General features: G+C 42.1%; 1 protein-coding gene across 3 annotated transcripts; it reads right to left on the bottom strand.

The window, feature by feature from the left end:
* Positions 1-2,343: 2,343 nt before the first annotated feature.
* Positions 2,344-24,865, bottom strand: Snr1 (SWI/SNF related, matrix associated, actin dependent regulator of chromatin, subfamily b, member 1). Of its 3 annotated transcripts, XM_037427003.2 has the most exons (10): positions 24,673-24,865; positions 24,459-24,564; positions 19,142-19,268; positions 16,000-16,134; positions 8,496-8,633; positions 7,382-7,509; positions 6,901-7,067; positions 4,645-4,835; positions 3,572-3,703; positions 2,344-2,757 (listed from the first exon to the last, which is right to left on the bottom strand). In XM_037427003.2, exons 1-10 carry the CDS (start codon positions 24,751-24,753, stop codon positions 2,718-2,720), a joined length of 1,245 nt encoding a protein of 414 aa, XP_037282900.2. In that variant the 5' UTR covers positions 24,754-24,865; the 3' UTR covers positions 2,344-2,717. The 3 variants fall into 3 exon arrangements, with proteins under 3 accessions (XP_037282900.2, XP_037282918.1, XP_037282908.1); XM_037427021.2 differs by lacking the exons at positions 16,000-16,134; positions 19,142-19,268 and adding an exon at positions 19,414-19,540; XM_037427011.2 differs by lacking the exon at positions 16,000-16,134.
* Between the last annotated feature and the right edge of the window lie 566 nt (positions 24,866-25,431).

The raw sequence follows: 25,431 nt of genomic DNA, 5'->3' as shown, positions 1-25,431 counted from the left end.
TCATAAGAGTTAATTACTACTTTACAGGGTGTCAGACTGGTTCTTCCTAATTCAGAAAAATAGATTGATGCAGGTCGAAGTCTTGGGAAACAAAAATTTCAAATCGATTCACATCCGCAAAGTAACTGAACAAAGGTGACAGGACCAGAGAAAACCTACATTGTAGAGGAGTTTTCATATACATGAAAAATGGGTCGTGTTCCTTGCAATACCTGATTCAAACTGAATTTAAAATGTTCAGTTGCCAGCATTGGACGTTAGCGGTGGTCTTCGCATGTTGCATGTACTGTATTAGAAATGAGGTTTCCCACACTTAGGAATTTTTCATATGTGCATTTGTGTAAGGCCAGATGCAATGTACACATTTTCGTCGCACATCCCGTTTACAAACTTGCATGTTGAAAAGAAAAACCTTAATACGAAGCACCTTTTTTTCTATGGTGGTTGTGTAGGCATTCTACCTTGACCAAAGCTTTTATATGTAGGAGAGCGAATGGAAAAGCTTCCAAGTGTATCATTATTGAACTTGCCACCGATGAGCTTTGTTGAGAAGAGTGCCGTAGCATCTAGCATAGCAATAGGCACCAGCAAACGTGAGACATGGTTGACCGACATGAGTAATGTACCGAGTAAAGGGTATGCGGAAGGAATACACACTTTTCGACGTAAAGTCACTGCCCTCCCTCTCCTAAGTAACCAATTGAAATCTACCGAATAACCAATGAACACCTCCTCGGGTTTCTGCATTTGTCGTTGAGGAATCTTACTGTAGAAAGGAGTCTGCTAAGAGATTTTAGCAGCAAAGTCGCCTTTATTCTTTTTTCGTAACAGGTGTACACATTAAAACCGTGTGACATGTGCTAAAAATAAGCGTAATTGCTATTCTACTTTAGTACATCATTATTTTCAGTTCACCAAATTTTCTTCGCCTGGAAACTACATAGCCCCGGGCCTCCGCCATGTCAGCGGCCTGCAATTTGGCCCTCTTCCTGAAAAGGTTACCAACACCTGTTGTAGCTGATTGCATTTTACAGGCCACCACAGGGGTATCTATATGTGAAGGGCAATGCTGGTGACAACACCAGATGCAGAGCTCAACCTTAAACAGACTTACACTATTATTGCAGTGAGCCTAAACGTTTCATTTAACTGATGTTGTGAACACCCATGAGTGCTGAGGTCATTGATTATACCACAAAAAAATCCACGTCTAGTTTAGTTGGACCAAACTCTACAAGATCTCGCTATCAGATCTGCTACTGCCATTGAAGGAAGCACCGGTAACCCACTGTCCAGGAATGCAAGTTTACGGACACACAGAGGCTTCCTATTCCAGTGTAAGCACATTGTGAGTAGCAATTAGCCTTACATTTGAAAAAAAAAAAAAATGAATAGGCTGAGGTACTTGTTCTGTCTCCTCTGCCATACTTTTTCATTTTTCAAGCCTCGAGTCAACGACAAGTTTAGCAAGCATAGACATCTAACCAGGAATGCATTCTTTTCAAGCTCTTTATTTCACAATTAACCTTGAAACCGAGCACCAAAGGTAGCATATGACAATTCAATAACACGTAAGCAGGCAATATAGTAGTATGTCCTAGGGGCCTTGCTTTCCAGATACATTAAGCCTTACGGTTCATATTATCTTCATATATGTACACACGACGTCGAGAAAGATGCCTGGACTGGTAATACAGTCGAACTCCACTACAACGAATGCCGCTTCAACGAAATTTCCGCTAAAACAAAAAATTCACGGTTCCCCATCAGCAGTCTGCATGAATATTGTCGCCACAACGAACACTTTTTTTTCTGCCTTCCGGCTTCAACAAAATTTCACGATGCAATTCCAAGTACAGATATTTATTGCTACGCAGGAAACCCAATCTTTAACATTTTGATGCATTTTCAGAACCTGAAAATACGTCGACAAGTCTAAAACACGCGTTGGCACCACCAGAAACCGCCGCTGTTCAGCAAGCATGAGCGCCGCCATTGCTCGATAGCGATGGCAATGAGACCGTCCTGCCACGCCCTGCTTTTGCCACTGGCTTGCTCACGAGCCGCAGACGATCCCAAGCTGAAGCTCAGTCGCGACTCGCTCAGTTCATGGTTTTCTTCATGCAGCTGCTGGGTGCAAACGCGGAGCAATGCTTTTTCCAATTCCAATGCTTATCATCTTATTCGCGCTTGGCCAGTGTGGTACCTAATCGGAGCGGCTGTCCATCTGTATTATCAACCAAATCAGCTAGCCGCGAGAGATGGATGATAAGAATGGCATAGAATAAGGCAAAAGTCACCGCTCCACGATACCCTGCCTCTACCTCGGCGTTGTCGGATACACTTTGACGACGGACAGTTGCTGGTGTTGACGTGTTAATGCAACTGTTTGGTAAGTTAATTAAAGCAGTTGTAGGCGTTGTTTCAGCGTGGTTTACATCACGGCTTTGCTATGCATGACTGTGAATCGCGTCGTGCCGCTGCTGGGAAAGAATAGAAAGCAGCGGACACTTTTTTTTAATTTTCATAATAAACGTTCCTTTGTTTTGCTAGCTCAGATCAGATATAATTTTTCGATTTCACGGCAAGGAAATTCTCGCTTCAACGAAATATTTTTCGCGCCCCATGAAGTTCGTTGTAGCGGGGTTCGACTGTACACAATGGGTGTAAAGATTCGCTGAATGATGATGATGGGCTCTTCCATGCACTGCTCCATATCACCAAGTTGGTGCCGTATTGGCGAGTCTTCTCATGCGCCTGAAATAAGAAAAGGAACGAGGTGACGGGAGTGTAAAGTTGCTGCTACATTTTTCTAAATAAGAATAGCGAAGTGGGCGGGTTGGTTTAAATTCGATGTGACACACAGATGTGTCGAAATGCAGGTAAGAAAGGATTGAGGAAGTGAAAATGTTCGTCATTCTTTTGCTTCCTCAGTCCTCCCTTACCTGCACAGTCAAACCCCTTTGTAAGACACTGAGACACTTAGGCATAAGAGACACTAGGGTGCTTACATTTATATAGGAGTTCATTAGAAAATGCATCCATGGTACCCTGCTTATAAGTGACACCTCATATAGAAGACAATAAATGCTTCTTGGTGCACGACTTTTATAAAAGGGTTCAACTGTATTTCTGCACTTTCATGATTCCCGCTGCTGATCTTTGCCAAAGACATTTACATAGTTGATGTTCACAATATACGACTTCTCATTTGAAGAACACTTTCTATTAGTGTTTTATCTGTTGACAAGCAATCTGTTATAGCACGACTGCAAGACAATTTTAACCAAACATGCCCTTCTTCTCTTGTTCCTTATCAAAAATGTGATAATGAGCAATGAAGTTGTGACGCAAATAGAAATGAGATGACTCAATCATTTGCTTTCTCAGCAATATTCGTGGCTTGGTTACTATTTATGCTGACTGTCAGAGAATAAGACCACAGAGTCATTGGCACAGTGAACAAGTTGTCTTTGAAAACACAACCTACGAGGAACTGGAACAAAGGTTAAACTTGTTATTAAGAAATGGCAGCCAATTCATGGCTCAGGCTAGTGTGAGCGACTCTTACCGAGTATTCCTGTCCTGGTCCCGAATCTTCTTTTCCATTTCTGCGTCCGTAAGCGTCTCCAGGAACGGGCACCATTGGTCGGCCTCAGTCTGAGTACGGAACGGAAGCTCAACAGTCGGCAGCGGTGCCTCACTAGATGTGGGGAGATAAGACCACACTTGTGAAGCGCTTTCTTCTTTACTTTTGCAGGGAACGCATGGAACTTTTGCAGGGAACGCAGCTTGTGTGCTCCAACAACCTCACACTACTCACAAGATTTAGCTGGTACACAGCTCCCTTACTAAGATGAGGGACGCTGGTGTTCTGCTTAATCACAACAGAGCATTTAAGTTGTCAACAACAGAAAGGAACTGTCAACATTCGGAAAGGAACATAATGCAGAAGCAAACTTTGTGAAAATTCTGATACAACACTGCGAACACTCTTTAGCTGGGAGAAAAGAAAGTGTGATTGAACTCATCCGGTTAGTGCTCCCAGCAACACCATTTTTCTTTATCTCACCAATATAACTTATGATCAAACTAAAAAATGCCTGACAAATCAAAGACTGAGAGAAAGCACAATGTAAAGCATTTGAACCAAATCCCAACTACAGCTGCTCGAGCTGCTGCCATTTCTCATGACCCGTCACACATGCAAATTTTGCCTGTGTGACCGGTCATGTAAGATTTGCATGACTATGAAATAAAAGCAATTCAGGGTAACTTTACCCTAAATATGAAAATTCTTATATAAAAAAACAATTTTACAGAACCTTCGTCAACAAGTCGATTCTGCTGCAACTTTCCAGAGCATATGCTTACTTTAGTAAAGTCAAAATGTTCTCGACAATACTCCTCGAAACTGGCAATACATTGGACTCTCATTAAGCAAAACCTGTAATGACCGGGAAAATGCAATCCATTTAACAAAAATTCCATTTACTGAGCGGTGCACTGGAGTGCAGTATGCAGGGATGAAACCAATCAAACTAAAGGCAGAAGTCTTGTTTATCAGATTTCCGTTTACTGAGAGCCCACTGTGTTTTTCTCACAACGCATTAAGTGGAAAACAAATTGGTATTGCTGTCTCACCTGAAGGCATATGTGCGCTGGTGCCACGAGAGTTGACCACGGATACTGTAGGCGATGGCGGTCACAAACTCTCCACCCAAGCCCAACTCTGAGCAGAGCTTGAGAGCGAACCCCTCCGGGCTGTTCTCTTTCTCGGACATGTCCCATTCAAACTGGTCGACGAGAGAGATGTTGCCCACGTGAATGTTCAGCTGCAAAGGGGATGATGACGGCTACATCAGCACTCTTTCGAGTATTTCATTTAGCGGCCATATATTCATTAACTGTAGTGTAAAAAAGACAGCTCTAATGTGAAACGTTGAACTTGCTTTTCTTCTCTTTAACTTTTCTTACACTTTCATTCTGCTTATATTTTGTTTGTCACTAAGAACAGCACGTTTATGCGGGGAAAAAAAAGGGGGGGGGGGCATTTTCGTATTTGCAAAAAGATTTCAAATAAAGCGCAAAGCACTGACACGATTAAGAGGTGTCAATTATGCCCAGTAGAAATCACGGCCACCCAAACCAAAGCTTGAGTAACCTCCTTACCTTTCCCTTTCCTTTCTCCCTTTCTGTCAGTGCTCGTGTAAACAGGACCAACAGAGATGCAGTAATAATGTATTTAGAATAAATACTAGCTAAAAACTCCTGCTATTTCTTTGCCCTGCCTGTGTATTATCCTAAGCTGCTCACTTTAGCTAATTTCTTTCAGCTGTCTAGAGCCACTTTAGCATGCACTACATGATAGGTTGGCTGTAAGCTTCTTGAGACATAGCACTAATTGCATGTGCTTGTAATGTATGTGTTGAACACACTGATGTTGGTTAGTGAACACTCCGCATTTTCCTTCTATCCTTATTTCCTTTTTTTTTTTTTTAACAAATAGTGATGAAGAGTCGACTGCACACTACAGTGCCCCCCTCCCACCCTTCTTGGCACCATTTATGCCTTTAATTGCAGAGACATTACAACATGATGATGATACTTACCTGAAAAATACTATGAATGCAGCTGAAATATTCCTACGATACCTACACACTAGAAGTTTTACTGTTTTAATCTTTGCACTTGATCAATTCGAAATGCCCTATCTATTCTTTGCATGAATTGAGTGTTGATGTCTCCTGAAAGTCACATAACTTAGAGCCGCCAATTGTGACAGCGCACTGAGTTGTTAATTCGAGCCACTTCCGCACATAAGTGGACAAGATAAACCTGTAAAACGTAAAAGGTTTTGATAAAAGAATGACTGTAGAATTGGTATTAGCCACAGAGCGCTTAAAACACTCTTTCCATCATATCGTTACAAGAATAATAGTATCTTGCCATTAGTTGCTTGCACTGTAGACCATTTACAAGAAATATTTACAAAAGTGGTCATGCAGCTGACCAGTTCAGCTAAGAAAGCGAGCAGCAAGAGGTCTTCATTTTCTTCATCAGGCACATACTCATGTGGTTCAAGAGCTTGGCAATATGCATGTAACAATAAACACACATTCTCACACACTGTGTCTGCACGATTTTTCCTTCTTCCTGTGGCTTACAGCTTGTTCACGCTGGCAAATGTAGGATTATTTTAAGCTAATGTACTTTCGCCCTCAGAATGTCATCTTTGCAGCACGCTACTACGCGAGACAGGGAAGCATACTTAGGGAATTATGGTAATGGCGCTGGGTAAATAAGCAGCACAAAAGATATTCATTACTTTTAGGCAGCTTTTTTAAAGTACCAACGTATTTTAGCTGCAAGCAGTGTTTAAAATAAACATGCATTCATTGCACGGCTTGTACTATGCATGACCTTGGTGGCCGTGGATATAAACTGCCTGAAAACGAAAAAAGCAACATTGTATTTGTGCTATAGCATTTTTAACGCATCGCAATATTCATAATAGCAACAACGATAGTTTAAAAAATACTGTGAACTCAGCTTCTAATAAGAACTTGTCCATTTTAGAGCCACTATTACCGAGGCTAGACACTCCACGACAGCGAAGTGAGTTTGGACAATGCACTCACTGGCAAGTGTGCTTTTCATAGAGCGTCACTAAGCATCCCCGTGTGACAGCCTGCGAGTGCCACTAGCGGTGAAGTGCACTCTTTCAAACCTCACTTAAGTTGGCCTGTGCGACAGGGGTATAACAGTACGTGAAAAATTCTGTAGCACCAAATACTTCAACAGTTGAAGAAAGCACACTGATCTTAAACCAGCAAGTAAAGCCCCAACCAAGTTTTCCTGGTGCATGCTCAGTTGAAGGGTCTGAGACCCACAACTTGCCTTGATGATGACCCTCTGGTCAGTCTGCTCATCCAGCAGGTTGTCTGTCGGAAAAGCGTCGATTTGTTGGCGAATCGACTGAGAAATGGCTGGCACGAAAGAGAGCGGAGGGAGGTCCAAGTCATCGCAGAGAATTTCAGCAAACTGTTCCGGTGTAATCTGGGTCTCTGTAAAAAGTTGATGCGAAATTTCACTACCATACAAGTAGAATAAGCTGCTGGGTGCATGAACATCCATGTGCAAAAGGAACAAGCGAGATTCATTCCTTGCAATATTGATGTAGGGCGACAAGGCAAGCGAAGCTCGAACTAGAAGGGTGTAAAGTTTTAACAATAGTAACAATAAAGAAATACATATAGCAAATTGTATTTTATGAATGGGCACAATACTCTAGCATTCTGTTTTCCGGAGACAAGTTCAAGCACTAGGCCAGAATCTCACACCTAACACTGAACGAATAACATAACAAAAGTCAACCTACCGTTTTTGTTCCACGTGAATGTGTCCCGGAGTTTGTGGCCCTCAATTTCCATGTCGAGTCGTATGGGAACAAGTACCTCAGGCTGCGCAGAATTCTCGTGCAGTGTTGCGGGATCCAAGTCATCATACCTGAATGCATCCACCGGTAAATAATGATTGGGAAAACACTTGAGCATTGCCTTGAAGAGTTGCATGCAACGATATTCACATGTACACACACACTATTGCCTTCCCTATCGCTAGCCTGCCTTCGCTTCTCAGTGGAGACCTACTATGCCGTAAGGAAAGCTAAAGTGCAAACACCCTCCACTCCTGTTTTTATTTGCATCTTCCTCAAGTTTTCGCTCATGATCAAAGACACCGACACGGGAATATTTGAGAAACGAGCTTTCTAACACTATCACATTTAAGTGCATCCACATTAAGATCATTCAATATATAAGGGAGAGCAATTCGGCCACAAATAACTGACCAATGATTGTGACTTGTGTATCCAACTCGTGTAAGAAACTGAGCGCCTTTCCAACTACATTCTGAATATATACCCAATGCATCACTTTTGAATACTATACTTGTCTACTACATTACACAGCATAAGTCACTGCTTCCAGGGGTCGCTGGTAATTTAATGTATTCTAGAACTTGTCTATCTTGATCCCAGAAGGAAAATCTTCACAATCCCAAGACAGTGCAGGCAATTTTTCCATCGCACACTCCAAGTTTTAGCAATTCAATATTGTCCAGAATGGTTCAACAAGCACTGATAGAGCAGGAACACAATGATACATGGCTGCACCATCGTGCAATATAGCAAGACAAGTTATACTGAAATTTTACACAATGAATGGGATGTAGAGAAGCTTGTCAATGACTGCACTTAACACACATCAGCTTTTACTGTTGTAATAATGATGGTACGAAAGTAATGCCTGTAAACAAGAGGGCATTTAAAGCTTGAGCCTAAGAATAGCATCCACATGTTCCCGCCTCCCCCCTTATATTTGCAATTTATTGCGTCTTTCTAACTGTTGCTGCCTTCCTGTTCAGAATACCACAAATAGAGGCTAGCTGCTCACGAGTGGGCCCACACACACACACAAAAAAACTGTACGTACAAGAGTGGAAACGTGCGTATCTTCTTATGCGCTATCCTATTCCGATTGACAGGCGTAGAGCAGGGAACAGCGTCTAAGTGGTGTGAACTGTTTGGCAGAGTTGGCATCCACGTGGAGCCACGCTTGGACTTTGTTTCCCTGAGGCAAAAAAAGGAGAAAGACTGTTAGCCCAGTGACGGCAAAGACACAACTTGAACACCAAGGTACCTTCTTGCCAACCATTAAAGAAAAATCCCCTCACCAGGCCACTACGCAAATGTTGGTCATACAATGGAAGTTGTGAGGCAAGAGTGGTTTATGAAAATAATTCTTCATGTTAGTTAGTCAGTGGATGAGGTAAAATAAATACTAAATGTTCAGTTACAATGGCACAGGGAAGCTAGCATTACAGCTCAAACAGAAGCTGCACTATTTTACTTTGGCTAGCATTTACAAGCGGCATTCCTTCCCTACTTTACAACACGTACAGAGTTTGAGAGGTTCTATTGCACTCACACAATGAGGCCTACTTCGTTTTTGTTACTTGCTTAGCAGCACATTACCGAATAATATTTTTGCGCATTCCGTATAAGGATGACCAACTGGAGTTGATCATCTTGTATTGGTCGTGTTGCAAAGCAGACCGTGCTGCGCAGGGACATTTCTGTGCATATTCTTTAAAGCAACTCCCTGGACAGGAAGGTCATATGGTCATTTAGTTAAAAATTTCAGCAGTTTATCAAATAAAAGTGCTGTTACATACATTGCAGACAGAACCACCACTTTTTTTTTCTAAGCCGTGCACTCATTTGATTACAATGCCCAGTCTTGGTGAGGGGTTCCTTTAACTTTAATGGAGCCTGGCAACACTTTTCAAAGCCTGCAATCGGTAGACCAGAAATAATCCTGTGAATGCATGAGCCAAATACTAACTTATTACATGCTGTAGAAAATTAATATGACAATTGAACTTTGCATCTGGTCGCTCCCACCTGCACAACAACATTTTGAAGGTGAGAGCAAGTCAAGTTAGCCTGTTCCCAACACAAAAATGTATATTCCCCGCTGCGTGCAATGCAAAAATTTTAGGCTCACATGTTTACGAGTCCACACTACAGATTTGCAAATGTTTTGTGATGACTATGTTAAGTGTTGCAAGGGCCCACTCAATAAACATGCACATAGGACAAACAGGTTAAACACTACTAGCACAAACAAAACAATGCTTCGATCAGAGAAAGCACGTGAAACAGCTGCAATAACAAGAGCAACAAAACACAATCAGATAAAGGATGCAATTCGGTGAAAAAGCAAAACAGAATAACACAGTGGCTTAAATTAACATTGCACATCTATCAGTGAATGTGACATACGCTGGATAAGCAAGTTGGGCGGAAGCACAAAGGATGGAGGGAGTTTTACAAATAGATTTGTCTTTGTTAGTAGCTCCTTACAGCACCAAAATGGATGACTAATTTCTAACCATGTACCAGCATTCATCGCACATCTGAAAGTCTTCGCTACTAAACACTGCTATTCAATGTTGTCAAATATTTGCTTCATTCTAATGCTAGTGGACAAAAGGTATTTACAATATACAGCTAGCAAGCCTGATTTAAATGGAGACTTCAACGAATGATCCTGCTACAGGAAAATTGCCGGCTTTTGCTGAGACAAACCAGCTTCCGAATGAATACATGAGGAAGATAACTTACGAACGATAGAGCCTAGTTAAACAAACATGTCGCACTTGGGCCAACATAAATTTGTGGTTTCGATCACATTATTAGAAAACTGGACTAATCAAACAGCTTCACTACTTTTTGTTTAGAATAGCACAGGGAACTTAATAATGTGGTCTTGTATTGCTTTTCCAGCATCCTGGAAGATTGAAGTATGGAGTAGAGCTAGCCATATTCCATTGATGTACTGCTGGAACACATGGCAGTTTATGCAAAACTGAAATTTATCAAAATTTTGAAGAGTTACCGAAATTTTATAGCTAGTTGTAAAATTAGGCACTGCAAATTGAAATGAACACAAGGCTAAGAAGGTGGGATGCTTCATTAACTAGCCTCGTAAATACCCTTTTAGGTAGTGTTGAGATACTTTGTCTGAGACAGACAACACAAATCTTTATTCAGAAATCACTCCGTGATTTCACATGCCGAAAATATTATCCGACTATGGGCACCTTGCAGCAGGGAACTCAAGGTTGATTCTAACCGCCTATACGGCCACTTGACACAAGCATTCTTTTTTAAAATTACAGACTATCAAAGTGCTGCTGCTGCTACTGCCGCAGCGGCTAACATTGAAGCTACAACCTCGAGCTAAGCAGCAGAAGTCCTGCCACTATACTGTAGCCTAGTGGGGTACACTGGCAAGTCATGTAAAAATTTCAATCAAATAAACAGGATTCAAAGACAGCGTGAGGCCGGTAGCATAGTACTGCTGAATGCAAACTTGATTGCGATAGACTGTTCCTTGGAAGTGGAAAGGAACAAAAAAAGTCGATAACCCCATTTATGCAACAGCAGTGACAATGACTATTCACCCTAATAACTGAAAAACATTAAAGGCAACATCACCCGGTACAGATTGAGGACTCACACAGAGTAGACCTCACCCAATCTATCCAATCCAACACTAAAAAATGCAGTTAGGTATCATACAAATACATTAATTTAAGATAAGCAATAAGCAGACAAAGACTGCAATGGTACTATAAAATCTGGCCACACAAGTCCCAACTGGCTTTTCTTAAACTTGCAACAGTGAATGTAGAACTGTAGAGCGATGGAAGATAAGCCAACCAATTACAACTGTTTCATCCCAAATGTGCTTTTACAAGTTTTGAGCGTGAATGAATTACCAGCCTCTCTTAATCTGTGTTGCCATGTAGTTTGTTACAATGACCATCATTTTCTCATTTGCTACTTATAAATTAAAAGCTGAATTACTACAAATGAGAGTAGGGCTCTATCTATTCAGTATTGCCCACCTTACCTTAGCAATTCATTGAGCGCATCAATCCAAAAACGGTCAACCTTGTACGCTGAAGTATTCAGCTATTTCATTCTTGTGGAAACTTGTTGGGTTTAGAAAGCGACTAAGAAATGATATTTCAACACCAGAAAAAAAAAAAGGCTTACCATCAGCATGAGTAATCCTAGAGACCAAGTGTTATTGCCAGTTAACATCATCTTTAACCAAAAGACATAGCACACTGCAATACATTTTATCTCAATATGAGAATCATCACAGCTAACCACCGCTATTGCATTTAATTGTACAACTTTACAGGTCAATTTCTAACCAAGTTTCTTTTTATTTTTCCTGCCATTTTAGTTCACAAAAGTAAACTATTGCCAAGGGCAAGGCAGTCGCTTTACAGGTAAACAAAAAAGGTCAAGAGTCTTCAAAAGCTCCAATCACGGCCAACAGCAGGATTCGTATTCTCACAGCCTGTTTTATAAAATGATTAACTATTTGATGCAAATTCGGTCCACACTTTTGAATAAATAATGAAGAAAGGCTAGTTAGAGGACTATGAAAGCTAAGACGAATGTGCGGCATTACCTGTGCGAAGGTATTGCAACATCACAAATTAGAACAAGTTACGGCAGACGCTGTAGTATGTCAGAATAAAAAATTCCTCCTTTATATATGAAAAAAAAAAGATATAGGAAGACTACTGACATGTATCTGCATGTCCTTAAATGAAAATAATAGATCACAATCATTATTCTTTATACTCTAGCATGTTTGCAAATATTGATGTATACTTGTCACGAACGTCATGTGCAGTTGTGCTTGCTTTTTATGGGTATTTTTGTTGTTAAGCCGCCAATTGATGCCGCCTCTCTGGTGTAAATCTGGTGTAAATCTCATACCTGCGCAGCTTCCTGTGTAGATTAGTGCAGATTTAATGTGACAAGGAGAATATAACTACAGCATCATTTGCATATCAAAGAAAAAAAAAAGAATTCCATTTTGAAAACTAACAAAATAAATAAGTTGGCTTCGTGATTCAGAAATCAAAATACATGTCAACTAAAATGCATAACAGACAAGCCACACCGCAAAGGCCAGTGCTAATTTGGATATAGAAAAGTATAATAACAATGTATGCTAACTCAATCTGCTGATAGACTTATAATATCAAGATGCCACTAGACATGCATTCATTTCATTTAATGTCACCATAATGACAGGTGCAGCGAATTTACAGCATTTATCACTAAATCACATTTTAATAAAAATAACCAATAACAATTCATCTCATAGGTTAATTTGTAATAAATGGCAGCAAAAGCAATATTGCATGTATTTTATAGAAATGATCAGAGATTACTTAAAAAACATTTTCTTCTGAAAAAATGGTAACACTGAGAGAAAGAGCAAACACTTCAATACTAGATTAGTCATGAGAATGACACTACAGTGGTAGTTATGCTGCAAAAAAGGGCAGAAATGTTACACATGCAGTGAAGATGAGGTAAGGACCGAGAGAGGGCCAACTAACAACTAATATTTATGCAAGAAAAGCCAGCGCAAATGTACCACTATTTAACAACAAGAACAACAACAGTTTTGCTTATATGCAGCAAAAAGAAAACTTCAAAAGCAGCCTTTCTCTGGAAAGGAGAGGAGAGAAGACCTTACAATCATGGCGATAAAAATGTGCCTATGTCACTTTTGAAGCAAAGGGTTGTAATGCTAACAAGAACACAGGCTCTAAAATAATTTATTGCAGCGCGCACTAAGTTGCGCAACGATGGCTCACAAAGGAGTCGGTGGGTACCAAACTGGTTCTGGCTTGGCTAGTAAAGATGCAGAACTATAGTTCTCTATCACGCACCCCTTCGTCGGAGGAAGGACGTCTTTGGATTGGGATACTTTTGGCAACAGACTATGCGAAGACGGTGCCGCTGAGTCTTCCCTGCACCTTCAGCGACACTGGACGTATGAGTTTAGAGGAAATGGCCTCCACGGGGGAGACGCATGCCCCTGAAAAATTTAACTGCTTCAGCGGCTGGTTGACATTCAACCAGTCAAGAGCGTGGTCAGCAGTGTCGAGAGTCTTGCATAGGCGGCGAGCGTGGAGTGTCCCACGCAACGATTGACTGGGGAGCAACACCGGGCACCCGCATCGTCTACCTAAGCTGGCGAGACCATTAGCGGAAGCCTATCAACTCCCTTGCTACCCCACGAGCTGGCATAGTCTGCACGAAACATTTTATTCTGATCTTCCTTTGTTACGGTGTTATTTTGTTATACCCCTCTTTAAGCCCTTATTGCCGAGTCTTGCGAATTCGCGACATATAGGAAAACTTTGAACAAGCAAGCCACGAAATGCGTGTCGCCTTTAATGCCAGCTGTCAAGAGCTCACCGGGAATGTATCTTTCACCATGATAAATCCAGCACCATCTCGTCCAAGGTATTTTATGCTAGAACCAATTGTTTTGTAGCAGATGATGGAGAGCGCGAAACGTGTGCAACAGCCCTCACATAGTTTTTTTTTTTCCTCGCCTGGATGATGCAAGTTCTACCTTCAGTAATTTTATTTATTTGATGTGTACACGCCCGCACAGTGGCACACAACTTGTTACAGAGTACTGATGTACGTTTTTCGTTGCAAGGTCCTCGCTTTAGTGGCATATGGAGAATTCGTGCATGCATGAAATAAAGTTGCATTTTAGATAATATAGCTGTAAAATCATTTAAAAGTGGCTATTTAAAGCTAGATAATTCCAAACATTTTTATTTTGTTCAGCAGTTTCATAAATCAGGCATTAAAGAGTTACCGTAACTGTTGTCTTAGTGTGTGCGGCGTTGCACAAGAAGCTCCAGAGCGGGAGCACGATCTTTTTCATAGTTTTTTTTTTACTTTTTCTTTAGTCTCTTTTGATCTCCATCATCTAGAATTATTTTATTAACATTCCGAAATGTATATAGTTCTATCTCTTGTAAGTCATTCAGTACCAGCTTGTTTTGTAGTTGTTCCTTTCATTGCGTACATTTCTTTTTGTATCCCCCTTGATTTGTTAGCTCTTGATATTGCCCTCATTATATTTAAAAGCATGCTTGTTTTTAATGAGATGTCCACGCTTGCTCTACAAGCCCAGTCTATCATTCTGAACATCCCTACATGTGCAAACCCGCACGGATCGACCAGCCCACAAAATTACGAAATGTACCATTTCGAGGTCTTTCAGGCGTCGAAGACCGAACTGAAGTGGGAGCCTGTGAGTCTGCTGCAACACCAATGTTAGATCAGAGGGGCCTCACCCGAACTGTGTGGCAGACAACTAGTACTGCCAGAAGGAAAGCCTCCATGATGAAGAGACGTTTCACGACTTTTTGCTAGGGGAGTAGTGTATGCACCAGAGTATCAGAAAAAAAAAGCACATTGCGAATGAGCATGTAATGTGAGCGTGAGCAAAAAGCTTGTTGCTTGGGCTGAACTGCAGCACATTTGCAATGGTAGTGAGCTATACGAAAGCAAGAGGATGCCCCACCTTGTGCAATCCAGGGCTTGGTGCCTGCTCAATGCACGAGATTTTCATAAATGCTTAGCAGTGGTCAGATATTTGGAGCGTACACCTGCAATGCTGGTGGTACTGCATTCGATCCCCAGTGGTGCCCAGTGCCCGACAATTTTTTTAATGTGGAGAGAACTACTCCGGCCTAGAACCTTATATTGTCTATACTGATTCATGAAGAAGGTGGCCTCTCCTTTCCACTATTCTTTCAATCCTTTTCTCATCCCCTTGTTGACGCTGACCCCTGCTCTCTTATGGGTTGCAAGTATAAGTATTTTTCTCTTCTCAAACCCGCCGCGGTGGTCTAGTGGCTAAGGTACTCGGCTGCTGACCCGCAGGTCGTGGGATCAAATCCCGGCTGCGGCGACTGCATTTCCAATGGAGGCGGAAATGGTGTTCGCCCGTGTGCTTAGATTTGGGCACACGTTAAAGAACCCCAGGTGTTCAAAAATTTCCGGAGCCCTCCACTACGGTGTCTCTCATAATCATATGGTGGTTTTGGGACATTAAACAACACATATCTATCTATCTTTTCTCTTCTCAAACACATATTGATTAGTCACTAAGTAAGCATGAAGTGACTGGCATGGCAGCATCTCAATCTCTGTGAATACGCCTGCTAAGGGATATGAAAAGTGGCTGAACTCTATGATTACTGTAAAAGGGTCTTCTCATTGACACACTAATTAGTTTTATCTAATTAGAAAAAAACATTACTCTTGGCTGCAGCACAACTAGTTAACACTAGAATGGCAGCCAACAGGGCTGCAGGTGTTTTAACAAATAGAAGATTGCAAAAACTCCAGAAAAGAATCATGTATATATCATGCCTAAAACTCCCATGATACTTGGGTAGTTAAAACTCCCATGTCAAACGTAGCACCCCACACAGCATATGACATACACAAAAAAAAAGTAGGAAGAGAAAATAAAAACATGAAAGATAGTGGCCAATTCAAAAAGAACCTGTACTCACTTCTCTGATGTATGTGAATTAGCATCCAATTTAACTGAGAACTTAGCTTGCTGCCTCCTGTTTGTGTGAGGGGCACCAATCAAGCTGTTGATATATTTCATAGATTGTGTTTTAAAGACAAACCCCGTCGGTCCACTTCATAAAAATGCCGAGAAAGGAAAACAGGCATATACGTGAGAGAAAAACCACACTGCACAATCTCATTCTTCTATATAAGATTACTGCTCTAGCTCCAAAAGCCTCCTCCTGTTTAACATCTTAGGTAATGTTTGGATAATTGGATAAGGCTACAATACATAGTTAGCAGACTGCTTGATATTGCTGAAAAGTGGGCATTAAAATAGTGTCTACAATGCTCACACATAACTCAAAATTATGGATGCAATTTTGTGTAATTTGAAATTGTACATAAGAGCATCGTTAATATGTTCTTGTTTGTCAGTTACGTGAGCATTTCCATTCCTAAAAACATGACATCATTAAATAATGAAAAGAATTGTGTTATGCTGTGAATACTCTCTGTGTGCTCCTCTCAACATTATTTCATCCCGAGAAAGTTAATCTAAACGGCATTCATGCCTACCTGTCAGTTAAATTTTATCAGCATGTTTTATTTTATGCTTTGCATTTTATCAGTAACGTCATTTGTGAAAAACAATTACTGAGTTGACCATGGTGTAAAACCTTCAAGAAACTATAGGCATAGGCTCGGCTTGTTTTTATTCAGTGATGGAAGATTTGCCCCAACTTTTTGTGCAAACGACAACACAAATGAAAGCTGATTTGCTGTAGTGACACGCTATCTTCATGCAGCTTCTAACGTATGTCTATGCATCAGATTTAACGGCAAAAATAGGCTATGAATAAAGCGGACATGGCTCAACACAAAGCATTCTGATTAAGATCGCCAGGTAGTATATAATTATTTCACTAGAATTATGTTCTCTGTACATATATATCTTGGTATAATAATAAAGCCATATATGTCCACCATTTGAACTTGCAAAAGTTGAGCGTTAAATAATATTTCTGAAGACGCGTTTCTAGAACTGCACATTTTCGAAGACGTCTCTTTAACGTTATCATTCCCCTTGACTGAGCTCTGTGTCACACAAAGAATAAATGACTGCCGCACTAACGGCCCTGGCAAGCATACAGTGGCAGTACAGCGAAGCTCTACCACAGGAGAGCACAGCCAATCGATGATAGAACAACAGCCAACTGATGATATTAGCTATACTTCAAGTTAAAGGGACTCTAAAGGCAAATAACAATTTGCATTACAATGAAGGCTTAATGTATTATGTTTAAAACGGCAATCAACAGCAGTGCCCTGCTAACCGAGAAATGACACAACGTGCACCACGAGTGGCACATTTTAGAAATGATCCCGGTGATGTGAGAGCGTCTGACTGCAATTAATCACTAGTAATCAAACTAGATGCAACAAAAAAAGCACCTTTCGTGCATCAAGAGACGTAATTAGATGCTGTTGTCCATTTATGTTTGACTTATAGACAAAAAAAAACGCATAGCATTACTATGGAGAAAAGCACGAATGTTTCAAAAGTTCTGTTTTCGCCTGGTTAGGCTGGACAAGTGATGCTATCTAGTGGGGCCCAGTTGAACCAAGCGTTCACAAAATTTTTCCATGGTCTTTGCTGCTGCTGTGGCTCCGCTACTTTCGTTTTGCTGCTGCTAGTGTCACTGCTGCAACAGTGACGTCAGAAAGATAGCTTCCAGGTGGGTGATTTAAAGTGTGTTAACCCGATGCAGACACTAAAACAATTTTATTCCAAAAAAAAAGCACTTCCTTGGCACAAAAGTGGCACTACGAGGTTTCTCGAATGTCATTTCAGCAATCAACGTTGATTTAAAATTTGTATTTATTGTCCCTTTAAGGTCGATCTGCCTAATCTGAGAATGAGGTTCTATAAGGCCTAACCACACTTTACGCGTTGCAGCGTGTCACCTCGTGGTTTTTGACACGGCATCGCACTTTCTCCCTATCGAAAGAGAGAGCACGCAACTTCATGCAGCCACCTGTCTTCTCTCTCTTCATCGGGAGAAGGCCCGGCACCTCGTTGAAAAGCCACGCGTTGACACGCTGCAATGCACGCATGTGGCCAGGCCTTTTGGACTTCATTAGTGATGTAACACTAAAAAACTTTTGCACTGAAATTCTCCCTCAGGACCTGGCACTTTTACAAATGTTTCAGCTGTTTCATCCCTGCTTCATTTCATTTGTCTACTCTGTTCGCTATTAAGCTTGCTTATCGATTGTGTCTGCTCCATATGACAGCCCCAGATAGCAACAGAATGGAAAGCTTGAAGTATGTGTCGGCAACTTAACATGTTCGTTTAATTTTTATATTATGTCGAGAATATAAACAGACGATTCTGAAGGATAAATATTGAATACCGGGCCACCATATCGTGTATGGCAAAGAATAGTTCAATGAGGTGGTCGGGTAGCGTATTGCCTTCTTCCAACGTGACACATAGGGTAAGATTTGTCTATTAGAATAACTGTTAATTTTACTACCCAATGTACATGTACATAGTACCAGACATACTATGTGCATACTGTGTGAAAAGTTTAGAGACCACTAGATCTTTAAAAACATTAAACTTCTTAGAAATTTACTTCACTTGGTCAAACTGTACAGCAAATGTTCCGAGTGCGTTTAAGAACGGGCTGGAAATCTGAATCCAAACTTGTATGCCAAAAGAGTGGGAATGTTAAGCTTTTTCTTCTGCCTCATTGTCTCTGAACTTTTGATGCTGACTATACACTGTAAATACCAGTGCAATGTGCAGTGCAACACCGGAAAAAAAGTTGATAACAAAAGATAGAATTCCTCCCAGCCACCACTGCTCAACAAGAAAACGCGTCTTGCTAACAGAAAAATCCAGAAATCAAGCAGAGCGCCTTGCTCAAACCAAGCACCAAATTACACTTTCATAAACATTTGAAGGCATGCAGTTCATCGCAGAGACACCAGGGGAGCCAAGGTGAGCAAGCAGCACACAGGGAGGGCCGGAACAGACATGGCGGCACGAGACATCCAATCCATCCGACAGCAGCGGCATTCATTTCTTGTTTTTTTTTTCTTTCCCACAACACACCAAAAAAGCTCACCTGGGAACCGGAGGCTCCGTGCTCACCGATACGGCACGATACTTGTCGTCTTTGCCGTCAAAAATTTCATCCACCTCAGTAGCCCTAAGAAGGCTGATGCTCGTTGCAAGACTGTGAGGGCCCAAGCCTGAACACGACCCCCGTCGGTGCGGCGGCAGCAACAGCAGCAGGACCCACAATATACAGACGAGAGCAGGGAGGATAGAGAAAGAAAGAGGGAGAGAAAGGAGGAGGGAGAGAAAGACAAAAAAGATCAGGAACGAGGAACTCACCTGGAGACCGGGGGCTCTGTGCTCACGCACACTGCCTTGTACTTCTCATCATTGCCCGCTACAATTTCATCCACCTCAGAAACCCTGAGAAGGGAAACGTTGGTGGCCAGAATGTGCAGCCCAACACCTGTGGCAGAGACACATGGCGAGGAAAGGGAGAGGTGGGAGTGCTGTGGTTGGCCCCAGCGCCTCACCGCTTCCACTCCCAACGAAACCGCAATTCCCAGCCCACCAGGAAGGGTGTGGAGTGAGGAAAAGGGGGGCCGTTCGAGTTGCGTGTCCCAGGAAAAAACGCACTAGAGTGTATGAGTAGACAAGACGAGTGACGGAAGTGGACCAGATGTTAGAGAGGACCGCATGCTTCAGCCAACCACAATTTTCCATGCCCTATGCATGCAACGGTTGAGGCGATCTATAGATTCTATGAGAGGGTGCTGCAGCAACCAGCTCTACACTAGCCTCTATCAATCAACAGTGCCACGGCTACATTGCACAGAAGAGTTCGCAATGCGCACGGTACTTTTCTATGCTTTCTAAATTCATGAAAGGAGTGATAAAGGAAGGTTCAACAAAGTGGTCTGTGTACCAGGAAACTTGCAAAACCTGTTCAAGGCAGGTGAAAACCTTCATCAATCACATTCAAGTGACCCAGGTGCAAACTAACGAATGGTGTAAAACATATCACGAATTTGTGGGCATCATTTTCTTGCGAATATTTTCATCAAAATATGATTGTTGATGCAGTATCTACCAATATTATTTCCAGCATTCAAATGCAGCCCATGTCATTATATAATATGGCAATATATGGCTATAGTGTTCCAAATAACAGAATATGGCACAGTACTGTGCCAGTTGTTCCAGCAGCTATGTCATGAGAGTGGACAAGTCATTGTGCAATGGCACATTTCACACAGAGTGTGTCTGGAAAAACAAACCATTAGTGTACTCCTTTTAGTGAGCTATACCTGAATGATCCTACACTGAACAGAAGGTTACATAATATGCGTAGGTTGCCTTCACAGGATTCTTTCGGTTGATATTTGCAGTTCTGCATCGGATTTTAAGACCAATTCTCAGATGTTGATGCCTATAGCGCAACACTTGTGCGATATGCTAGACCAATGACTCAACCTGCAGATTAGCATGATAAAGATGAATTGTAATGAATGGCGCTGCTGGCAGCTCATCAGGATTCAACGGCACTGAAACATACTAGTCAAATATTCAGCGCGAATAACGAACTAGCCCGCCACAACAATTATTTCCAACCTCAAACTGTGCAATAACTGCACTTCAGTGATGAATAGAAGAAAAGGTTCGTGCAACATTTATGCACGTAGCAGCTTGCTAGAGAAAGTTGTGACAGAGATCACGGAGAGCAGGATTTTTCACATGCACACAAACACATGGTGTGCACAGTGGTGCAGAGAAGTGCAGTGTCAAGGGCTTTTTTTTTTCATCTGCCACAGGTAGATGGGTTGCAAATCCTGAGGCACGCTACTAATGCCACAGTCGGAATTTCAGGAAAGACCCAAGCGGTGCGTGTTAAATTTCATGCACTCGGCTGTAGGCTTCTTTGACATTTTGACATTCCAACTCCCTTTACTGTGATAATGTAAATCAGTGGCTCCTTCCTCAACCCACCTTCAAGTTTGTCTTGTGCAATTCTGCAGATTCAGATAAGCAATGACAAACAAGACACATGACATGCAGTAAACGTGGGCCAATGCCCCAGATGTCAGTAAGAATCGAGTGGGGTTGCATAGCCTTTTGGCTCTGCAGCAACTACACAGGAGCATACATAAGCACATGAAAACACGTAAGCATGTAAAAGATAGAGTTGAAAAGACGACAAAAATGTTAAGGAGACAGACATGTTGCATCACTGTATTTCCATATTTAATACTTGCACACATTTCAGTTCAGTAAAATCAAGAAGACAGAAATTATACTCCATGCAAAAAACGTGGCACATTACAGTGGTAGCTATGAATATATTGGTAGTCTATGAACAGGCTGTAGGTCAGTGGCGAATCCAGGGGTGTGGTTTGAAGCATAGTTTCCTAAATTAACTAGAGGGGACTGGCGCTGCGATTGTTCAACGACTATGGGAATGATGGGTAGTACACAAACTTGCCTGGTCCTCGTGCTAGCGGGCTTTGAACGTACACGTAAGTTTGTTTTTTGTTGTGTTTTGGTTTTGTAAGGAATGGGTCGGTGTTCATTTCGAGAGCCAATTTGAATTGGTGAGCCTAAAAGGTTAAGGCGGTGAAGTGCAGCTGCTGAACATTTGTCGATTGCCGTCTCGTGACAAGGCAGCTCCAAGCCCCGCGAAGCCAAACGTAGCCGAAAGAACGAAGATTAAGACAAATTTGCGTACCACCCATAATTCCCACACTCACTGAAGTGCTGTGCGTTGCAGCTCCCACAGACACTAGTGCCAGAGTTCCCTCTGATGTACTTATAGAAAACTCTATGGTGTCAAGGGCAGTCTCCACTCCCTCCCTAATTTTATATTTTGTTTTTGCATGTGTGCACACATACATACATAAGAAAAAGTCAGCTCCCTCTCTCACCCTCCAAAAAAAAAGACGAATTTTTGCCCATTATAGACTACCAATCCATATGGAATTATTTAGGTATCCAAACAGCACTGCATATAATGGGATTAGCAGCGAACGGCATGCAAACCTTATGTATTGCCACACGAAATTGCCATTGCTCCACACAACGCTAACGAAAAGAAACGCTAATGGTGCAACTACGAGCGATGAAGCCAGCCGCAATGCATGAGCTGGCCCTGCATGCGCACGGGACTCCACCGAACAGCCAACGTGCGTGAAGAAGAGAACGAGGGTGCTCTAAGCAGAGGCTCACGAGGACGACCGGCTTTCGGATCTTCTTGAATGCTGTGCGTCGTTTCTATTGTTGCTTCCGACCGAAACTCGGCAACAGTGTCGTCGTTTTGTTCTCGCGCTATAACTATCGTCGTGCCCGGGGAATTGCGAATGAGTCCCGCGAACAGCTCTTGTTTTACCCCATGCATGAGACGACGCACCTTCTTTTCTGGGATCAGCTCGCTTGAACAGGCGGGACATGTCTTCTATGTACATAGCGACAGTCTCGTTTGTGCACCGATTTTGTGCATGATGAGCTACTTCTGCCTTTTCCCGGCGACCATTGTTGCCAAACGTACACAGTAGCTGCCGCCGGAACTCTTTCCAGGACGTCAGAGATGCGTCGAGGTTTTCGTACCACACTCGCGCTGCGTCTTCAAAAGAGACAAAGACGTTGTGCAAATTGCCTGCTTCGTTCCATTGGTTTATGTTCCCCACCCTCTCGAAATGATCCAGCCAGTCTTCGATGTCCTCGACCGGATTACCATGGAACACCTTCGGTATGCCTGGTTAGCTGACAATGAGCTGTGATGGTGCAACTTGGCTAGTCATGGGTGGTGGCGTTTCTTGTCTCCATCGCCGATGCCCTTGGTACAGAGGGAAGTGGTCCAAATTTCTGTGAATCCCCTCGAATACGGTTACTGGTTCATTGGTGTACAGGGGTAAGCTCCACGGCTTGCGGATGGTCAGGGCTTGGACTTCGCTCTTTCGTGCGATTTGGAATCATTTACCCCGCGCTTCCACCAGAAAATGTACGGAAAGTAGCAGCCTCACAAGGATGTCTATTTACACAGCTTATTAAGGGACGAGCTTGTGCCCTAAGTGAACGACGCACAGCATTCAAGAAGATCTGAAGGTCGGTCGTCCTCCTGAGCCTCTGCCTACAGCACCCTCGTTCTCTTCTTCTTCCCGAGCGTTGGCTGTTCGGTGAAGTCCGGTGCGCATGCAGGGCCGGCTCGTGTATTGCGGCTGGCTTCATCGCTCGTAGTTGTGCTGTTAGCGTTTCTCTAAGTTAGAATTGTGCAGAGCAATGGCGATTTCCTGTGGCAATATGACTACAGGTAGCAATGCATACCTTGCACTGTGCAGCGCTTTGTGCCTCATTCAACCATGCTTCCGCAGCACTGTAGAATTATGGAGCAAACTAAACTAGTAAAGCAGTAATTAATCTCAGATGTAAGCATTAACTACACCGAGCCTCATAAAAATGAATAAGCAGTGCTCTCTTACAGCTGCCATAAATATATCATCAATTTGAAATTTTGATGGTGCTTGTATGACAGAGCTTGCTTATGTTCCAAGCTTGTATGTCAAAGCCAAGCACATATACTGCAGAGAATAGCTTGTTGCCAAGACAGCTTAATAGCTTTATGCAGCTGTCATTCATGCAGACGGACAAAGAACATCAGCACTGTTATAATATTGAGGAGCGAGACGGTTTTAAAAGAAAGTGCACCAAACGCTGCTACTGTTCTCTATGCCATGCTAATCAGTTACTAATTATGGTCAAAGTATTTGAAAACGCGGTTCTCGCTTTTTTTTTTTTGCGTGTCCCGCTCATTTCGAGGTTCCTGCAAAAGCAACTGAGGTGGACGGCACCACCAACAATCTTCATATTCTATCTTCTTTATATTATTTCCACAGTTTACACCGTTCCGAAAGCCAACTAAAGCAAATTATGCAGGGGTTGTTATTTTTCACTGCACCAACCACAGAATCCAAAGGCCGTTTTCTTACAAATGAGCTATGATCACACACACACAAATGATTTTTTTTTTTTTTTTTACTCTAAGCTGATTTAAACGTCTCGGTCTGGTCTTCAGAATGCGGTACCGACCCCTACTCTTTTTACACTCAACGTTAAAACGACAGCTATGCTTACGACTCTTTTTTTTTTTTTTTTACAAAGTGCGTCAATCACGAATGGTGAAATAAGAACGATGAATGATTGTTTGAAATGAGAGCGCACTACTTAGACGCGGACCGGACAGACGGGGACAAGCGCTTACTACCAACTGTACGTTTATTCGGAAAGCTTTTAAACAGCCATGTATCACCAACTCGCCCAATCAACCATATCGACAAGAACAATGAAAGGAACACAAGTCTCGCATGCAGCCAACGCGAATTCAAACGAAAGGTTACCTAATGAGGCGATCTTTTTTCGTTCATCGACAGTGACCAAACGTCGCCAGAGGGACGGATATTTCTTGTAAAGTGATCCACGAAACATGCGAAGGTAGTTTCCCACCTGTCGTAGAAAAGTAAGAGAAGTTGACATTGCGGCAAACGATCCGACTCTTGTCCATGCGAGAAAGCCGGTGTATCGAGCGCAAAGCGCAGCACAAAGCCTATTCACCTCGGACCCAATATAGTAGAATTCGCCATCTTCTTCCAACTGGAACGCAGTCGGCTTGTCTCCGAATGTTCGCATAGTCATCTTGATGCTACTGTGTGGAAGCCTGAGCCAGTTAGAACGAAATGCGGAGCTAAGGAACTGAAGAAATTAAAGAAACGACTAAACACGACGCTAATGGACGCCGCCAACGAAACGGCTCACATCGTTTTGGCTTGGCTTTGTCGCTGGCGACAAACCGACACTGTTTCTGTTCTGGTTTCGGAATTCGCGCTCATCGATGTGCTAGCTGTTTTCAGAACTTTAAATTTTGGTCCTTTCACGGTCTTACTAAAAGACAGCATGCAGCATAAGACGTCTTAGAGCCCCATCTTTTTATCAAAGAAAATTTCATATATAACTTAAAAGTTATCTTGAAAATTTTCTGATTCTTGGCCAATCGCCTAGCTAAGGTGTGTGCCACGGCCATTTTGCACCAAGAGGTTTAAATAAAATTTTACTTAAAACCTCCTAAAACGAGTCGAATACGAATTATTATTATTGAAAGATAGCGCTACGCTTTCTAGGCCAAACCCAGAGTGTGTATGTGTTATAATATAGAGGAAACAAAGAAATTATTATTCTTTTCTTTCTCCTCCCAGTCGTCTGGATATGTCGTACTTCATGTTTCTTTTTCCTTGTAAAATATGTTTTGATTATTGATAAATTTTAAATGCAAAGCTTTTTTTGCGTACTGAAAGCACTTTTGGCGACTATCTATCT

The sequence above is a fragment of the Rhipicephalus microplus genome, chromosome 3 (assembly GCF_043290135.1).
Source record: "Rhipicephalus microplus isolate Deutch F79 chromosome 3, USDA_Rmic, whole genome shotgun sequence".
Classification (NCBI taxonomy): domain Eukaryota; kingdom Metazoa; phylum Arthropoda; class Arachnida; order Ixodida; family Ixodidae; genus Rhipicephalus; species Rhipicephalus microplus.
The sequence above is the reverse complement of the archived record's forward strand: the minus strand, read 5'-3'. Positions and strand labels throughout refer to the sequence as shown.